A 19688-nucleotide genomic window follows, 5' to 3' on the forward strand; every position below is an offset into this window, starting at 1 on the left:
AAGAGTGTAATAAATATTACAATCATACATACATTTCACAAGAAAGACGCATCAATCTAGTGGAATTTGGGCCTTGTGTCTGCACTCTCAACAGAGTTCAGCTCCTCCATCAGTGCACTTTCTTCGAATTTTTAGACAATTTACATGGAAGCGGTTTGGTTTGGGTTTTGACGGTTTAAAAAAATTCAAACCGGTTCAAATCGGTTCACTATCGGGTCGGCCAATTCTATCTGCCGATTTTAATAATTTTATTTAAAAAACTAGACCAACCCACCAAAACCGGTCCGGTTTGGCCGGTTCGATATAAATGACCCCCTACTTTTAAGCCCCTACTGGAATGACTGGAATACTTATTTTTTGTGTGCGAATTCGTGTCTTTTTAAACGAATTTGTGTACAATATTGCCACTGCCAGGTCATGTCGGGTTGGGTGTTAACCCGGCTTCATTGAAATCGCGGTCCGGCCCGGTTCCTCAATGCCCGTGTATGATGTATGGGTCAAAGTTCAGCATTCGGTTTCATGCATTGTTCACTCTCTCTGCTACCGCTCGCAATATACAGTGAGAAGAAGGACAAAAAAAGCTTTCAAGGCAATGGAGGTACCTGCAGCTCCAGCAACTAATGGGAACGAAAACAAGGGCCTAAAAACCCTAATTTCGCTGTACTCCAGCTGTCTCTGGAACCGAGTAGTGGGCTTCGTCCCCTCTTCTGATTCCAATTTTCTCGGGAAAATTCCAATTTATTTTCGTGGCAGATCACGGAAACGCCGAGCATGTCTTCCCCTACCGCTGCCTTCTAATTCACTGCAATACTCTCCGTACGCTTCTCTCTGTCATTACTCTTTGTTTTGTTGTCAATTTTTAAGCCGTCTTTGGCTGCCAACGAAACTGACGGAGGGGGAATATTTATATTTTTTTCCTTTTGTTGAAGTTATGAATTTTCTGCTTCTGTTTGCTGCAGAGATAGTGTATGCATGCATATATACAATTGAGAATCGATGGCATGGTTAATACCTTCTTTATGGCCTGTCCCTTGCTTTTTATGATGTTTTATTGGTTGCGAAACGTGGATTCATTTAAGAACAATGAAAATTAGCTCAGTTTTGTGAAATGCACTTTTTGATGTTACATATGAAGTTTACTTGTTATATTGGTTGGTGTTTTGATGCGCGTGGAAATTGTAGGTTTTTGAGTGTTTGTATTATTATATTTATACACATAAAGACATAATCATTTTTCAATGTTTAACAATTTCTGTGGTAGCTCTTATGCTACATATTAACTGTGTGTGAATTGTGCTAGACGGGTGAATAGGACACACTAGGACTATTTGAAGAATCTTTCCGGTTATGCTTGGTTGATTTTATGTGCTAGAACTACCTCTTATGACTGCTTCATTTAACATGGTTGAAAAATTAAAACCCTAAATAATTTCTTGGTGCTCAGCCTAATTAAATTGCTAAGTCAGTCTGAGTTCAGCTATTTAGGCCTATGGATTGTAAATTGCATAAAAATTGAATTACACTAGGTCACTCAACCGTAGCTAACAGTAAACGGCACAACATTTCAACACCACAAATTTAGACATGCACTGCAGAACATAGCATTTAGGTGGTCCAGTCCATTGCTTATGTCAACCCCAAACCCTTTGGGTTGAATTTGCTAATCCTCTAAGGCAATAACATGGTTTTGGTTTACTTCAAACCTCACAACCTTTTTGGCCATTTTTGTTTTTTCTGAAGGATGAGAGTCTGAGGTTTATGGTAGAGTTTTTTGTTATTATTATTATTTTTTTGCCAATTCTAAGTTAGGTTTTTAACAAATATAGTTTTGCAACATGTCATATTACAAATTGTGGGGCCTTTAGATGCGTGGTCCTGTGCATTTGCACCTAAACCACATGTAATAGCCATCAATTCACATTGGTGTCATCCAAGTTTACGGAGAACTCATTTACTGTTATTATTAATAATTTTTTTTTTCAAATTGGATTGCTGTTGTATGTCCATGCCTGCTGGTGTTGCTTTGGTTACAGTTTGTAGTTCCTTTGGTGTAGGTAGATGATGGTTATGGGTTTTGTTTTGTTTTTCATTTTGAGGGAAATGTTTTCCTTAGTGCCGCACAATGGCTTTTTGTTAATAAAGTCTTGTTTAGCATTAATAAAAATTATAAAAAAAAGTTTGCAGCCGCCTCGCAGTTGGCCCTCGTACTGAAACATGAAGCTTCAGTCAATGTCTGGCAATAATCATCGCCTTATTTATGATTCAAAATTCTTTTGATCATCCATATCATACTTAGTTGCCACACGAGAATTCCATTTTTTATGTGCTATTAGATCTTGTTAGATGAAAACTGTAAAAGTTTGGTTCTTTAATATGCAGGGTAACAACAGAGGCATCTAGAGTTTGTGATGTTCTACATGATATTTTGGAGCACATCTTCTCCAATCTGCATAATATCCAGAAGAACATGCAGTTTTGGCAATCTAGGGCTGAGGTGAGAAATTTGTTATATTTTAATGAGCAACACAACTTTAGATTCTACTCTTGGTAGATTACTTGTCCACTTCACTGTACAGCGCTTCTTATGAAATAAAATTTAATCTTTTCATTGAAAAAAAGAGCTAGAAACAATGTTGAATAAGTACTATCTGGAAAGCAAAAGGAAAAAGATAAAAAGTCAAACCAAATGGTTTGATCTTTTGGATGTGTTTCGATGTAGGTTATGATACCTGTCATTATTTTTTATATTTCATGGTGTATGGTATTTTTTTCATTTATCTATTATATTTATTTATGTGTGTGTTTATGCTGGCTGTGTTTTTGAAGTATCCATACACACAGCTATAGATGTTATATACAAATAATACAAACAGACATTTCTGATTTCAGGGATCAAATGCTCAAAAAGTTAAATTTATGGTGCTTGAAAGAGGGCCACAAGCTTTTATTGAAGGAACAATTCAGCTGATACATGGATGCGTTGCTGAAGGTTCTTCTATAAAGAATATATGCCTCTCTGCATCTGCTCACATATCTGAAAGGATAGCTGTATTAACTAACTTAAGATGTTCCCTTGCCACATTTTTGGCCGAGGTTTGCTTTACCTTGTTAATGTATCATTTAATTTGAATATGGTCTCTAAACCCTGTCAGGAAAACTGCAGATTCTTACTTATTGTTTTCTTTTAAACATGTATATGTCGGAATATGATTTATGTCAATGGCCGTTTGTATAGGTTTACATGGAAATTGACAGGTTCGGCGAGGAGTTACTGAGAGATCCAGAGAATTCATTGCCCTCCTTATTAATTAGGATTAATGGCTTATTCTTCAAACTAGAGGCATCTGTTGGGCATCTGCATGCAATGCGGCAGGTAGCTTTTTGAACATCCTAGCTAAAGATTTTGTTGCAGTGGTAGTCTGACTTCTAAAATTATTTTACCATCTGGAATTCCAAAAGAAAGAAAAACAAGAAGGATGAAAAGACTATTGTAATATGTGAATTCAATTACCGTGCAGTGTGATTCGTCTGTCGAGGGCAGCTACTCAGTCCCGCTACTATTTGAGAAACTACCGGAGATAAATCAAGAAGGATCCCAGTGGACAGACTGTGAAATTAGGGATGCTATTAATCTGGTTTACCAAAATCTGGAGAAGCTGGATTCGTACTTGTCTTATATTGTAAGATCTTCTTCCATAATTTTGTTTTATCCAATTAAGTAACATTAGATTTTATTGGATAATAAATTAAAACTTGTACCTTTAACATCCTGAAGAAGTGTACAAGAGAAGATAGGTGACATGACTATCCAGCTTACTGCAGCAAACAAACCTTTCCATTTTGTTTCAATTTTTTCTTTTCCTTCTGGTTCTTTATACTCTTTTTCTTTATTTTTTATTTTTGAGTTAGGTTGCAAAACATCGGAAACCAAGGAAAGTGACTCAATATTGGATCCGTTATACTTGTGGCGTGGTTGGCCTCTCAGTTTGTTCTATGTGGCTTATAGGACATAGTCGTCTGATGGGAAGCCCTGACATTGATAATTGGCTTCGTGAAGCGAGGGATTCAACCATCAGCTTCTTTAGCGATCATGTAGAGCAACCGGTATATTTATCCGACTTGTATCTTGCTTTTTGTTGCTATTGCTCTAAAAAATGTGTTATTTTCTTTGATTGGAAATGAAGGAAGCTATGGTGCCTTGCAACTTGCTTTGCTTTAGAAATTAACCTTGTTAAAAATCTCTTAGATGTTTAAATTTGCTTTGGGCATCTGTTTCTCCTTATTGTAGGAACACTACTGTTTCTGATGTTATTCTAGAGTGGAAAGCTGTAGTGTCATGAATATTTTTAGTTTGATAAACTAGATGTTGCCTGAATTAAATGTTCTCTAATCTATTCATGGTGGATTGCTTGTCCGTTTTACTGTACAGTGTCTCTTTTGAAATAAAATTTCGTCTTTTTGTTTTAAAAAAATAGCTGACATCTCATGATTAAAAGCTGACACTCAATTTTCACCGCAAACTTTGTGCATATTTATAGAACAGCTGAATATGTTAATGACCGAGTTATATTTTGACTCAATTTCCCCAGCTTCTGTCAATTAGAGATGAACTTTTTGAGACATTTAGGAAAAGGCACAGAGGAATGATGGATCTTGAAGAAGTGCAACTAACTTCTAACTCTCTACACAGGTTAATGTTCTTATCTCCCACTTCAATTCAAACTTATGTTTACGTGAACCTTGGATGGTAAATGTTATTCATGCAATTCATCTTTCTAAAATCACAAAAGTTGTCAGCATGAAGCTTGTGACTTATCAAGTTTTATATCAGTGGTTGGCAGTTTTCTCATTTTTTAGTGGAAGAAGTGGACGTTCAATTCATAACCTGAAATCTTTAGCCCAGATAAAAATGTAATCACTGTTGGGGTTGTGTATATTGAATAATGTGCATATTCAATATCCCAAATTTCTTTTTTTTCCCTTGGAGTTGGATCACTTTTCTTTTTGTGTTTTATGATAAGAAACATTAATCTTTATTGACAATAAAACACTACAACAAAAGTGAACAAGGAGTCCACTTCTAAAAGAAAACTAAGCATACTGACACTTCAATCCTAGGGGAAAACCCCAAAACAAAGACAGAATTCCAAAGAACTACAAAACATATGCTAAATTATGCCTTCCAATCTGAAAAAATGACAGAAAAAGATAACTCCCTAACTCTGAAGCTACAGATGCCCAAAAAGACGCCAAAAAACACTTCGGATCCCATAAGCACATCTCCCTAGAACTACACCTCCTTTTCTTTCCACCAAAAAAACTTCAAGCACAATAGTGCATTACACGATCCCGGAATGGACCAGCTTAAACCTGTCTTCTCACACAAGAAGCCACTGGAATGCACCAGCAAGGAAGTGTTTTCTTTTCTGAAGATATGTACTGGGTTTGCTGTTATCCTTTTTATTTTATTTTTATATCAATTGTTTTCATAAAAGGTAGAAGGGAATAATACTATATCCTACAATATACAAACAAAACTTTTGCCTTTGGAAATCACTAGTTTTGTGTCTCATTGATTTATCATTTATCATGTAGAACATTTAAAGTTGGTTTGTTTATCCTCTGACAGAAAAACGGATTTTGGTTTTCCATTGATGTTTTGCTCAAAGGTGTCATTTCCTTATATTTTAAATCTTACATTTCTATCTGCTTGATTTGCAGAATGTTGTTAGCTTTCAGTGAGCAGACGAAAGGTCAAAAGTTCCCAGAGAATGCACCGGATCAGGAAATGCTTGAAATAGTTATGGCCAGGTGGGTATTTCTATTCTGTTTGAATGTAGTTGCTTCTAGCAATATTTGGCGTCTGAGCCTCTCATTTGTTTTTTCTGCTATAAAATTTGGAATAATTTGATTACTTATGATTGAACCGTAGGATGCTATGGCCACCTTTATTGTTTGTTTGTTGAAGTTCATATGAATAGATCAATTATGTGGATTGGATGCTGTATTCAACTAAAAAGTCCACTTTAATTATACATAGTAATATAATCTAATCTATGAATTTGGTTGTCTTATTTTCAATTGTATTTGAGTTTGCGAAATTCCAGCTAAGCCTAAACCACTACTCTGCCTGGTGTGGAAAAGAATAGTGTAGAAACTCATTTATTATTTTGATTACAATCCATATGTTTCACCATTTGTATAATGTATAGTAGAGCTTTTCAGTCACTGGTAAGTTTTTTCTTTGGACATCTTATCCTTATTTAATTGCACAACATTCAAGTTTCCTTAAAAAAATAAAAATAAAAATAAAAATAAAATAAATAAATAAAAAAGGAAAAAAGGAAAAAAAATAAAAAAAATAAAAAATACATTCATGAAATTGAACCTTTGATTCTTGTGGGTGTATGCTTCTTGCAATGGATTTTCGATTTTTCTTGCCTGAAGAGAACTTGGAAGTGCTAGAGGTGGGAGCTGAATGTGCTTAGTGGCTTGGAGGAGGGAAATGTGCAGGGGGAGTGAGAAAGAAGGGGGAGATAAGAAAGAGAAAGAAGAGACAGAAGTAGAAGGCCATAGTCTAATGACATCCAAAAAAGTGAGCATGTGCCCCACGTGCTCCATTTTTACTGTAAATTGAGCATATTTGACAGCAGGAACCATTTAAACACATGAAATGAAGTTTAGAGGGCAAAGTGGGTCAAATTGATATTAAGGGACCAAAGTGGGATGCAGGCGAAGGTCCACAGGGGCATTGCTAAGGATTTTCCCTTTATAGAATATGTCAACGGAAATGATGGTAAAATTTTCAAAAACAACGGAATTGATATAATAACAAAGAACTTCATACGAGACAATAGGAACTGCTAACCTAGGTAATAATGAAGAATTTGGAGCCACAAGGAGATCGTGACAAGGGGAGATACATTTCTATGCACTTCGGTAGTTGATGTTTTGTGTTGGTTGGTTGAAAGAGCAAAGGAGGGCTGACAATAGGAATGCTAAGAGTATAAATTTCTCCTTTGCAAATTTGCAGATAGCACAATCTCTTTTCTCTGGTGTCGAGGGTGATGGAAGTGTTTATTGCTATATCTGGTTTGAAGATTAATAGAGCCAAGTGCTCAATTGCAGGGATACACATTGAAGAAGGAGAGGTTGAAGAGCTGGCATTGGCATTGGGATGTGAGGTGGGAAGGTGGCCTGTAAAGCATTTGGGGTTGCCCATTGGAGGGAATTCAAGAGAAGTAAATTTTTGGAGCACTGTAGTGGAAAAAGTGGAGAGAAGACTAGAGATTGGAGGGTTTCAATGGGGGAGGTTGACATTAATCCAATCAGTGTTGATCAGTTTTGCAATCTATTATCTATCCGTTGTTAAGATTCCTTGTAGTCTGGCAAAGAGATTGGAGGGTTTAATGAGCAATTTTTAGTGGGAAGGGGTGGAAGGAAATAAGAAACTTGGTAAGATTGGATCTGGTGACACAATTTAAGGAAAATAATAATTAGTGGTGGGAATTTTGGTAAAGAGAATGAAGCTTTGCTTGAGAAGTGGTTTTGAGATGCCAGACAGAGACAAATTTCCTTTGGTAAACTATAATTAGGAATAAGTATTGAATGCATGAAATTGGATGTGATCCCAAGATTGTGGCTAGAGGCTCAAGTGGATGCCCATGGACATCATCTCTAAAAGGCTGATTGCTGTCATTTGTTGTCAGTTTAATTTGTCACTAAAAAGCATTAAATTTTCATGTCAACATGTGATTTTATTTAAAATAGAATTGATTAAAGTTTCTGTTAAGGAATACTGTTGTTTACTCGACTTATTTTTTGAAGAAAAGAAAACTGTTAAACACACATGACAAGTACTGAAGTCTTGTTCTGATTTCCTATGTTTATATTTCTTTAGCAAATTCCATATCTTCAGAAGAAAATAATTGAGTTTGTTCAGTTTCTGAATGTATAGGTACGAAAAGGAACTTACACATCCTATTACAAACCTTCTTAACGGAGAGCTGGCTCGTGCTATGCTGATTCAGGTAGTTTCTCTATTACCTATAAGTAAAGTTACCACTGTTTATATTATTTCTCATGTTACAAATGCCTGGTGCCACACAGGTTCAGAAGCTAAAGCTGGATATTGAAACGTGAGTTTCTGATCATGCTGTCTCTGGTCAATAAGCGAGTTTTTAAGATACTCTATCGTATTTCATATTTCAGATACTAAAGATGATCTTATGAACAGGGCGATGCTTGAACTCAACCAGATTTTGAGGGCAAATGAGATCAATTTTGCTATTCTAGCTGCGTTACCGGCATTCTTCCTCTCCCTCGTTCTGATAATGTTAGTGCGTGCATGGTTCAAACAGGTAGGAGAGCTCTCTAAAGCCTTATTTATTTATTTATTTATTTATTTATAAATTTTAAATTTTTAAAATTATAAAAAATAAAAAAATAAAAAATAAAAAATAAAAACTATTGAAGGCAGCATCAGAACATAGCCTAACTGAAAAGCTTTCTAAAACACCTATAATTCACTTTTCTTCACAAAACTTCATTTTTGTCTCTGACATTCCTAATTCGGATGTTAAATTGTAATTTAGAAGTTTTAACTATTTAATTACAGGTGCATTCTTCATAGCATGTGCCAGATGGACTTTATGAAATAATATGAAAGCTAAAATCATCTGAAAATATTTAATTTTGTAATCCTGCGTAATGCATTTCAAATTATAATTATAACAAACGTATTCTTCTTCTCCCATTTGTATTAGTTGCTTAGTCTCATTTCTACTTTTGCAAATCAGGATACTAGAGCAGAAGGAAGGGGAAGAATTGCTCGGCTTCAGAGGAGGTTGCTTGTTGTGGAGGTTGAGAAAAAGATTATGCAGTATCGTACGTTTGTTGATCAAGGGATGGTGAGAGTTCAATTCTAAGCATCTCTTTTCTATTTTTCCTTGATGAAGAAAATTTTAATAGAAGAGCACCCAATATAGAACTTTAACCAAATATAGAACTTTACACAAATAAAATATAGAAAGGGGCAACATTTTTGTAGCATACAGTTCTCAAATGGAATTCATTTGTAACAGAGGAATTAGTTTCAACTGTTGTTTTTACTCATGCAATTTGGGATTATATGCATTAAGAAGAATTGCAAGGGTATACAGTATTGGCTGTCTTAAATTTTTTTTGTTTGAACTTATGCATGATATTGCATATTGAAGAAAATAAATAAGTAGTTTCCAAAAGATTCATGAACTCATAGAGAGTCATAAGGTGTAGATCTAACTGTCAACAAATCAAATAAGGAATAACAAAGTTACAAATATATATATATATATATATATATATATACCCTTCTATTGAGGGATCCCTCAAATAATTTTATTTGAGGGACGCCCATTAGGGTACTCTACAATTTTTTTCCCAATGATCCAAACCATCCATTTTTTAGGTATTCATTCATAGATCATCCTTACAAAAAATTAGACAAATCAGAAACCGTTTCGACATCCAATTGTGTTTTACAAAATCAATGAACACGGTGCTTCAAGAAAGTACTAAAATTTCAATAACTCAATTGAGTGGTCAAATGATATCGGATTCAAGTGATTTTTTGTAGAGATGATCTTTGAATGAGTATCTACAAAATAGACGGTTTGGATTAGTGAAATACAATCCGGAGTGGGGCCTACAAGGGGTGTCCCTCAAATAAGCTTATTTGAGGGATCCCTCAATGGAAGCTCTCTGTATATATATATATATATATAAAATAAGTCCCCAGAACCAGCATAGAAGAGATAGTTATCACCAAACCTATCCTGATAGTGATTGCCGCCAGAAAATCTTTAGTGAATGGAAAGATTACATGCGGTCAGCCAAAGTTGAAATTTTCTACCTTGATTTTATTGAAAGCCGTTATATGACTAGCGAGTTAAAAACTTCCCAGTTAGCCATTTGGCAAGATAACGTTGCTTAAAAAAAGGTGGTGACTCTCCTTATTTATTTGGAATCTGATGTATTTACCTTATCAGTGTTTATAAGCTCTTTTCTTCTTCTGTTTTTCTCTTTCTTTTTGTAATATATATATATATATATATATATATATTTTGTTTGTTCTTGGATTGATGGTAAAATAATGTAATAATTTTAAATGAAAATCAATCTGGTACCTCATACACATACTTATTTTCTGGAAAAGTTTCACATTGACGTGTGACACACTTAGCTACAGCCTGAGTCACCTTTGTCATATTTTTTGAGTGGTATAAGTGACACACACTCGGTGGTGCAATAAACTAGTGTCATGTTTTGGACCACTCAGAAATGCAAACCATCTTGTCACGGCTAACTGTGGAGGACTATTATTCCTAATAGCTGCCTCCCTCAACCTTGGTCAATACTTACTGCTGGATTTCATGTTTACTTGTACCTCTTTTGACTGCATATGATGTCTTTAAAATATATATATATGTATATATATATATATATATATATATATTTGTCTGATATGATACTTCTTTTGGATGCTTAAAAAGAATTGACTTGATTTACTTTGAAAGTCTGCCTAAAAAAACGTATCAAGTTGTTGTGTATTTTTAATCAAGAAAGCCACACATGATTATGATTTCATTAAATTCATTTATATATATGGTTACTTTTCCAGCAAACATACACTCATATATAGATTAATATCTATGTAAATCAGCAGATATAATTTACTGGCACGTCATGCCTGCATTTTTAGAAGTTGACGTGTCTTCAGTTCATGTCTACATCAACATACGACATGAGTGTCTAGAAGTCAATAGGTGTATCTTGACTATATTTGGCAGTGTCCATGTCTAATGCAGGAGGTGGGGATGGTGGTGAGGTGGATGAATGTCCTCAGCAGGAGATGGTGTTGATGCTGATGGCACAACCTTACTACCATGACATGACAATGTTATGAGTTTCTATGGATGTGGAGGCAACTTTGTGGTGATGCAGATGTGGAACTAGGGGGTGTGGTTACATAATGCAACCTCACTCTTGGGAAACATGTATTCTGTATGGAGTGTGACACCATAGCTCCTTACCTGTTGTCTTTTTGGAAATCTTATCCCTACCAAGTTGTTTAGGATGGCCTCCCACTCTCCATGGCCTGTGATTGATGTAGGACATGGGTGAATCAAACTAATTCTAGGAAAGAAATCCAAAACCAAATAGAAAAGGAAATCAAATCTAAGTCTAATAAGATAAGTAAACCAAATCCTAGTCAAACAAGAAATCTATAGAAAACTTAGAAAACAAATTAAAAACGCAAAAATCATCCATTGCTCCAAAATTGCAGGATTGGAAGACCCAATTAAATAATTTCCTCTTCCATTCAACCTCCACCAGCTTATTTTCTTTTACATATTATTTTCTATATTTTCTTTTTCAAGTGAAAATATTTTTGTTTTGATCATTTTTATTTAATCTTAGTGAGCACAATGATTCTTGTTTTGTGATTAATTCTGATCCTAAGATTGACTTTTGTTTTTATTTTTCCTTGTTAGACATTTTTTGCCTGTGGTTTGTTTCTAAATCAGGGTTGTTGTTTGATCTGTATTTTTCATTGGTAATAATTATTTAATTTTGCAAATAACTTGAATGTTAACTTTATCTTTTTCCTAATATTATTAATCGCAGTGAGGTGGAGCGAATTGAGCTTTAAAATTTTAGACACATTTTGGGGTTAGAGTATGAAATGTTCCAACAGGGAGGGTAGGCCCCAAGATTGGTCGGGTGTTGGAGAAGGATAAATGAGCTGTTGCTATATTTGGCCGCATGATTATTTATTCATTCGCATGTTTCGTATATATTCTTTCTGATATCAACTTATTCCAGAATCATTATTGTTCCCCAATGATCTTAACTTTGTATTATTTTATGCTCTTCTGTTACTTTTCTTGAGATTCTGAAGAAACAAAACTGTGTTAAATTTTTTTATTTGTTGGAGAAAAAGAGGAAAATAAAGAATATGTCATCGACCCCAACTTAGTCTTGATACGTTTTTCACTTTACAGGAGAAAGATGCGCAGTGTGTGTACGGATTGCTGTTGTATAGTCTGGATCGCCTATACCATGCTGTCGAGAGACATGCAAAAGCAACCGGTGAATGGCAGTGGTTAGTTTCAGATCGCCATATTTACATACTATTACTGTATTTTAATGCTGTAATTTCTTGTGCTTTTTGATGAAAATCTTTGTTGCTTATTAATAGCTTGCTTGAGGGGTTGGGGGATTATTTTAAAGTAATTTTATTTGGAAAAATAGCTTACTTGTTATATCATGAAACAGGTTGAGTCAAGATATAATTGATTTGGGGAAGCCCAGCCTTCAAACTGAATATAAACTCAGAGTGACCTCACGCTTGGAACGAGTGTATGACTGTCTGCTTCCTTCATTGAAACGCCAGTAGGAATCTTTCCTGTCCTTTTCCTCTGTAAATTGCACATTAGAAAATTTTGTGAACAAAATGATTATAGTTCTTTTTTCCTTTTTCTTTCTTCAATGACTAAAGTAGCAACATACATTAATTTTCAATGACTAGAAGATACTTGAGTAACAATATTTGTTTTGCTCTCTTTTTTGTGGCTTTGATTTTTTTTTTTTTTTTTTTTTTTTTTTTCGGACAAAGCTTTGAATTTGGCATGGTAACCTTGTTTTTCATTTGTGGTTAATGCCAATTGACATGGTAAATCAGTTTTATTTTGCGTCACATCAAAGCACAGTTGACAATCAATTCATTAGTGGTTGATTGACAACAACACTGTAGTAGAGGGTTTACTTATTTTGGCACCAGAACGTAGAGAATATAACTAGTGATAACTGCCATTTTGCCCCACCGAACTATTATGATGGTGTGTCAATTTTACCTCGCACATTCTGTTAGAGCAGTCCACTGCAGAAGCCCAGCTCGGGCAAGGCCCAAGTCTCACTAACGGAAGGGGCAAATTGTAAGGTTTCCGTGACGTTGAGTATGTATTGGTAAATGTCCTCAAAATCGGGTATGAACTCATAAATGACCCTATAGGTTGGGAGGTTTTTTGTAGTTTGTTCGTAAAGTTAATCCCATGTGAATAGTAATTGCACTTGGGTTGTTATGACAATGGGTGGAAAAGGAACAAAAATATTGCTAGGGCATATATTATTAATGTGAACAGTAACCATCCTTACTTGCCTTTTCTCTTTGCCATGGCAAATGGGTGGAAGTGTTCTTAGGATCCAACAATTTACTGTTGACACCCAACTTTTTACCCAATTGGCGAGTTTGCAGAGGGAGGGGAAGGGATGGTTGTTAGCCATGTTGGGGTGCAGAAAAACTTGTGTGAACACGTGCTATCATCAGCTAGTTATGTTATGTCAAGTGAAAAAGTTATTACGCATGGCATGACGTGATTGGTCGAGGATAACAAAATAATGTTGTTCCCATTGCACAGAAGTGTTTCTCGTCAAGGTGTCATCCGCACCTGGGTTGGGTCTACTAGAGCGCGTGTATGTGGCATTGGTGTGGGGTCGGGTGGGTGTTTGTGTTTTGATCTTTTTCTTATTATATTTTATTCAATGGTAAAATGAGTTGAGTACAAAAAAAAAAAAAAAAAAAAAAAAAAGAATGGGTAAATTTGATTTTAGTACTCTGAACTTCACAAAGTTTCAACCTTTACTACCGAATTTTTTATTTTTTTTTGGTGTCAACTTCATACTCGAACTTCGGTTTCCTTTCACTTTTATGCATCCGTGAGTTTTCCCATCAAGAAGTTTGTAAACTTATGATATTGTTGTAGATGAGAGTCATGAGACCACAAAAAATAATAAAACATGTCATTAAAAAACTATGAACCTTTAAACAAAAATTTAAAAGTAGGAAAAATCTCTCCATCTTCCTCTCTGTTGTCCTTACTCTCTCTTTGAATACTTTTTTTTTTCCCAGCTGAGGTTCGAGTTGAGCTTGGGTGTTCGGCGGGGAGAACCGTGGTGGGGCTCAACTGGACTCAAAGACGAAGAGAGCGAAGAGAAGGAAAGAGGGAGAGATGTTTTTAAATAATAATAATAATAATAATAAACTTTTAAACTTTAATTTTAAATTAATTTTTATCGTTACATGCGGCATAATATGAGTGAGTCCACATTGCTCATTCATTCCATGTCACAATTTAACAGACCTCTTGATGATAAGACTAATAGTGGATATGAATGTGGTAGGAAACCAAAGTTTTGGTACAAAGTTGATATTAAAAATAATTTATATTCACATTCGATTAAAGAGTATTGGAAAAAAGAAAAAAGTATCATATTTTATTGTAACTCCAACTAAATGGGTTCTCTAACACATTCTACTTAGCTTTTCACAACCATGATATATTGTTCAACGTCACTCATGGTTTGTGAAAGGTTTTGTCCAACGTGATGTCACTGATCTAGACCAAGGTTGTACTCTTTTTTCCTTCACTAAGGTTTTGTCCCACTGGGTTTTCCTAGCAAAGGTTTTAATGAGACAACTAAGTCATTGTATGGTGGACATCCAAGGAGAAATGTTGTAAATACATGAGTTGGTGGATGACCACCATACCTCTTAGTTTTTGGATTCTACGTAACCTATGCACTAAATATTTGTAATTAGTGCTTATAACGTATAGGGTTAATTTCAGTTTGGTACCCCGTAGTTGTACCCTTAAGGCATATTAGTACCTATCTTTTTAATGTTAACAGTAATGTACCCCAAATTTAAAAAATCGTTTCAATGTGGTTCATGTTGGAGCAAGATTTCTTTCAAGAAGAAACACCTCCACAATTTATTGACTGAGGTTTCCACGCTTCCTTGGTTGAAAGAGAACTTCGGATTACGTTACCGAGGTCGAATGGTGGAAATGGGGTGAGTACATGCAAAAGTCACTCCAACGCTCAAGTCAGTGTTTGTGCAGCGTACTCTTAGTGTTCGATTGAATTTCTCATACCTTTGCTGGAGGTCTAGCCGGGTTTTTATAGCACTTCGAGTTCTTGGGTTTAGCCCCACTTCCCTAGCTTTGCGCATCCCGTCATCCACTTCATGGTAATGGGATCAGATGACCGATTTGTGTCTCCCTTGCTCTGCACTTCTCTAGTGGGAGGGAAGTTCGATCATCCCACGTCTTTTAGTTGTGGCATATGGGTTAAGCCATGACACGTGAGATTTGGTCCCCACAATTCCGATGTTAGGTTGAGCATCAAAAAATCAGTTAAGTGATGACGTGGCACACGTGGGACCTATTGTTTTTACTTATGTGGACAAAAATAAAGTAAAAACAAAAATAAAAATAAAAGAAGAAAAAAAACCTCTTCATCTCCGTTTCTCGTTGCCCGCACCTTAGGCCTTACGGCTCCAAAGACCCCCGCCCACCCAGAATATGTTCCCCCTTCCCCATCCCCTTCCTCCTCGATGCCTCCACTTTTCTCCTTCATGCCATTTGCAGTCATCACCTCTCCCCCTCTACCTTGGAATGTCGTCACCGCCAATTCCTCTCCACCACGGCCACCCTCCACACAAATTCCCTCAGCCTACCCAACAAAATCAATTTCCCCCCCATGATTTGTTGCCGCAGAATCTCACCCCACAAGTTTTAAATCTTTATCAGCAAAGTTTTTATGCTTTTGAGCAATTATGGGTATGCACAAATCGTAGGTTTGTGAGAAAATCATAGGATGCAACCCACTCCATTGCAAATCAAGTTGACACAAATCACTTATTTGAGCAGTTTCTTCTAAATCGCTCAAGGCCACCACACAATCCAGATTCCAGGCACAAATCAGATAAGCTAACAGAAATCATCTTCCTTGAAATCCAACACAACAAGACCACCTCCTAGTGCGAACGACAACGAGGGTTGCTTTGGATTGAGAGAGAGAGAGAGAGAGAGAGAGAGAGAGAGAGAGAGATGTGTGGTTTAGGTTGGGTGGGGTTGAGGTTGGAGTGGTGGTTATGGTTTAGGTTAAAGTTGGGGGAGGAGGCGACAAGAGAGAAACGAAGATGAAGAGGTTTTTTCTCTTCTTTTATTTTTATTTTTGTATTTAATTCTTATTTTGTCCACATAAGCAAAAATAATAGGTCCCACGTGTGCCATGTCATCACCTAACGGCGGAACCACATTGCAGCGAATTTTCAAACTTAGGGTACGTTATTGTTAAAATTGAAAAGATAGGTACTAACATGTCTTAAGGGTACAACTACAGGGTACCAAACTGAAATTAACCATAACCTATATGTATATTGTAAATAATGGTATTCAATCTCCTAACCTGTAAGCCTATATATAGATGGCTCTACCAAATATGAAAGAAAAATATACATGGTGAAACTTTATCTTTAACACATCACTTCTCTCTACATTTTCTACCTTAGTTTTATAACACGTTGTTAGCACAACGCTCCCGTGGTATGTTTTCTTTCCCTGATTTCTTCATTTTATTATATAAGCTAGAGTCAATGTTAGAGTTTCTTTATACTCACCATCATATTTCACCATGCTTGTTTTAAAAAGCCAATGTTAGATATACCACATTTGCATACCACCTTATTTACAATATCTCTAATACAGGTGGAGCCCACCAATATGATGGCCAAACTCCATTAGAGAAGTGGTATACAAAGCGGTATATAAATGTATGATTAGCATTTTTGTTTTCTCAAATACATAAAAAAATATATATATATTATAAATGGAGAGAACGGTTCAAAAAGTCTTGGGAAATCAAAGGCCATTATTTTTACATTTTATATTGTTTTGAGGTCTTAGTTTGGTGGGACTATAGGTTAGAGCAACTCCAGCGGTTGCCTTTGCCTAGGCAGGAGTGAGCCCAAATTGCAGGTTGGCATTCCAACGGGCCTAAGTTGCCCGGGCAGCAGTTGGGTCCTAGCAAACTGGGCTAGCCTAAAGGCAAAAACAGCCTGATCACTCGAGTTCTTGACGTCACAATGAAAAAATTTAAAAAATTAAAAAAAATACTAAAAATTTCAGAATTTTTTAAATAAATATTTAGATTCACACCAAAACTTCATACAAATTCCTCTCGTCGTATCTCATATGAATAATAGTTGCCATGGCAATGGGTGGAAACACTACAAGCCTTTGCAAGGGATGTTACTATTCACATAAATAGTAACAGCCCTTGCTCTTTGCATTTGCATTGGAAAATGGGTGAAAGTGCTCTTAATGTTCCATATTCCAATGCAAAAGCATTTGCTACAAATCCCTTTTTTTTAATTGATATAATACAGCTATATGTATTATTCTCGTAAAATATGGTTTTCACAATTGAATGGGAAAAGTATTTTTTTTCAATAATACGTACTCGTATTATAAGCATAGTGTTGAGGCCCAAAAATCCAAGGTTGGGCCCAAATAAATTCTCGGCCCAACATAATGCCTTATTAAGAAAAAGACTCGGTTCGGAGCATGCAAAATTCCTCATTCATGCTTGCACAAGCCACGACCACATGCCATGTTAAATAAATATGCAATCTCTCACGCTAAGAGTTGAAATAAGCACTGACTCTACGAGCCAATGCTAATTACCCCATCAAGCATCATGCCTCTATTCAAGGACGATAAAATTAAAACACGCCGATTGACATGTCATGCCAAGCGTGAAATTATTATTTCACACCCAACCACGCTACAAGCTTAAGTGGGCCCAAGCCACGCAAATGCCCGGGACTTGCTTGAGTGGGTTGTGGTATGGATGGTAACAAGCTTTCATGAGGCCCATTGATGAGCCAAGAAATGGAAGTTTTGGGCTACTTGGGAGCCCCAAAACTCAAGCCCATTTCTTGAGCCCAAACACATGGGCTAGCATGAGAGAGAGAGAGAGAGAGAGAGAGAGAGAGAGAGAGAGAGAGAACATAACCCAATGCCTTTGAAAGAATACAATAGCTTGTTTAGAAAACCTTATGTTAATTAGAGCACCCAAACACTTTGTCAAAAACACTTCTAGCAGCTTGACGAAAACTCATTAGATGCTGGAGATAACACGCTGATAACCCAACACTGTACATACAAGCCCAACCCAAAACCTTATAAAAAATCTGGCATTGTGCTCCATCCTTGCTAGGATTCCAAGACGGTCAAACAAGGAACCATGACAGGAACCAGTGGAAATCCATGTGTGAGAGACGAATACCCATTGGACAAAGAACTCCTCCCATCTCTTTTTCCTTTGCAAGCTCCATCTTGAAAACCATGAGAGAAAGCAGGTGGCGCCTCCCCCCTTCATGGGAAGGTCCAGCTGCGTCAAACTATTGGAACCACAAAGGGTTCCTTACCCATGCTCCTTGGATAGGAGAATTTCACCAAATTAGATCAAGTAGGAAGAAACGATGAAAAGGGAAAGGAAAAGTTAGATGAAATTAGGGTTCTTCAAGCCTATAAAAGAGAGCCTCATCTACCCAGAAAACCATCCACAGCCTAACCCATCTAGAGCTTGACCAAGCTTTGTCAAGCAACTGAAATTCACTCAATCCATATCCAGAGAGCAAGCTTCCTCTCTTGCTTCCAAAACCCAGCAATTTCGAGCCCTATTCCTCCATGCTTCTTCTACCTAGCAAAATAACCCATCCAAGGCTTGACCACGCTTTGTCAAACAAATTGGGAATTTTACTCAAGCCACCCAATTCTCTCCTTCGTTTGTTTTCCTCTTCCCTTAGGAAAGAAATCTATCTAATCTTCCTCTGTTCCACTTTAACCCTTTGTTCATTGTAAGAAACTCACGCTTATCTCTCTCTGTTCATGCTAAACTCATGATGGTTTTGCTCCCATGCCACAAGCTCCTCATGCTAAGTCATTAATCGATTTATCATGCTTATTTGGTGTTAGTGAGATGAACCTAAGAGTGTTTTTCTAAAGTCTCATCAGATTTTATAAAAACCCTTTTGGGAGCTTGGTTTCGAACTCAGGCTTTTGGAAATTTTTGTTTGTTGTCTTCTTATGGCAGCCCAAGCCCATTCGTCATGCTAGAACAAAAACACCCCTACACATAGTCATGCAGAAGGATATGTATTATCAAACACTCTAAAATTGATTATTGCACAAACAACCTTTTGAGAAAAAGTTTACCAAACGCAATCTATTTTCTTTCACAGTAAATTTGACAGCGATTATTTTCATAGCACATCAATATCAAACTGGCCCTAAGTTAGGGTTTTTTTTTTCAATTCTTAATTAGGAGTAAATTGGGGTTTTGTTTTAAAGGATGATATGTCCAGTTTAAATCCTTTAGATTAAATTTTAACGAGGTGACATTTATAGGACGAAAGTCAAGCAGATCATGGCAAAGAAAATCATAGCAGAGGATCTGGATCCCATGTGGAAAGTCTAAAGTTCAATTTTATGTTTTAAATTGAGCCAGAAAAATTATGTTCACTGTGTACCGATAACTCAGTATCTATATAGTAAAAAACTGTTTAGCCAATATTCACCTTCATTACCTTTTTTTTTACTTCATAGTGTTCTGTATGCACTCTTACGTTGCACACGTGCCTGATATTTTTGTTTTGTTTAGTTTTTAGTTTTTAGATTTAATTAATAGAGCAAAGCAAATTATAGGTTCAAAGAAAAGGAATACGTGCGGATGAGAGAGAATCAGATGCCGCTGGACCACCACTCTTCCTTTTGATATATAAAGCGTACCCATCTCTC

At 36.2% G+C, this 19688-nt stretch overlaps 1 protein-coding gene across 4 annotated transcripts; it reads left to right on the forward strand.

Annotated features, from left to right (window-relative positions):
- Positions 1 to 525: 525 nt before the first annotated feature.
- On the forward strand, positions 526 to 12589 carry LOC148919332 (protein DGS1, mitochondrial-like). 4 transcript variants are annotated; one of them, XR_016125505.1, is made up of 15 exons: positions 526 to 816; positions 2380 to 2494; positions 2890 to 3093; positions 3236 to 3373; positions 3519 to 3680; positions 3910 to 4104; positions 4590 to 4690; positions 5722 to 5811; positions 7958 to 8030; positions 8110 to 8138; positions 8237 to 8360; positions 8799 to 8909; positions 10830 to 11043; positions 12045 to 12145; positions 12319 to 12373. XR_016125505.1 is itself a non-coding variant. In XM_089049106.1 (14 exons), the coding sequence occupies exons 1-14, from the start codon at positions 593 to 595 to the stop codon at positions 12437 to 12439; spliced, it is 1788 nt and encodes a 595-aa protein (XP_088905232.1). In that variant the 5' UTR covers positions 526 to 592; the 3' UTR covers positions 12440 to 12589. The 4 variants fall into 4 exon arrangements, 1 of the variants encoding a protein (XP_088905232.1); XR_016125506.1 differs by having other exon boundaries at positions 10830 to 10998; XR_016125507.1 differs by having other exon boundaries at positions 10848 to 11043.
- Positions 12590 to 19688: the final 7099 nt, after the last annotated feature.

Source organism: Prunus mume, linkage group LG3, assembly GCF_029339155.1.
Source record: "Prunus mume cultivar Tortuosa linkage group LG3, ASM2933915v1, whole genome shotgun sequence".
Lineage (NCBI taxonomy): Eukaryota > Viridiplantae > Streptophyta > Magnoliopsida > Rosales > Rosaceae > Prunus > Prunus mume.

Bases quoted from the DNA above. Each gene is read 5' to 3' on its own strand.
- LOC148919332 (XM_089049106.1), top strand. From the start codon at position 593: ATGGAGGTACCTGCAGCTCCAGCAACTAATGGGAACGAAAACAAGGGC. The intron at 3,094-3,235 runs GTTTGCTTTACC...CCGTTTGTATAG, and splicing joins TTGCCACATTTTTGGCCGAG to GTTTACATGGAAATTGACAG. The intron at 5,812-7,957 runs GTGGGTATTTCT...CTGAATGTATAG, and splicing joins CTTGAAATAGTTATGGCCAG to GTACGAAAAGGAACTTACAC.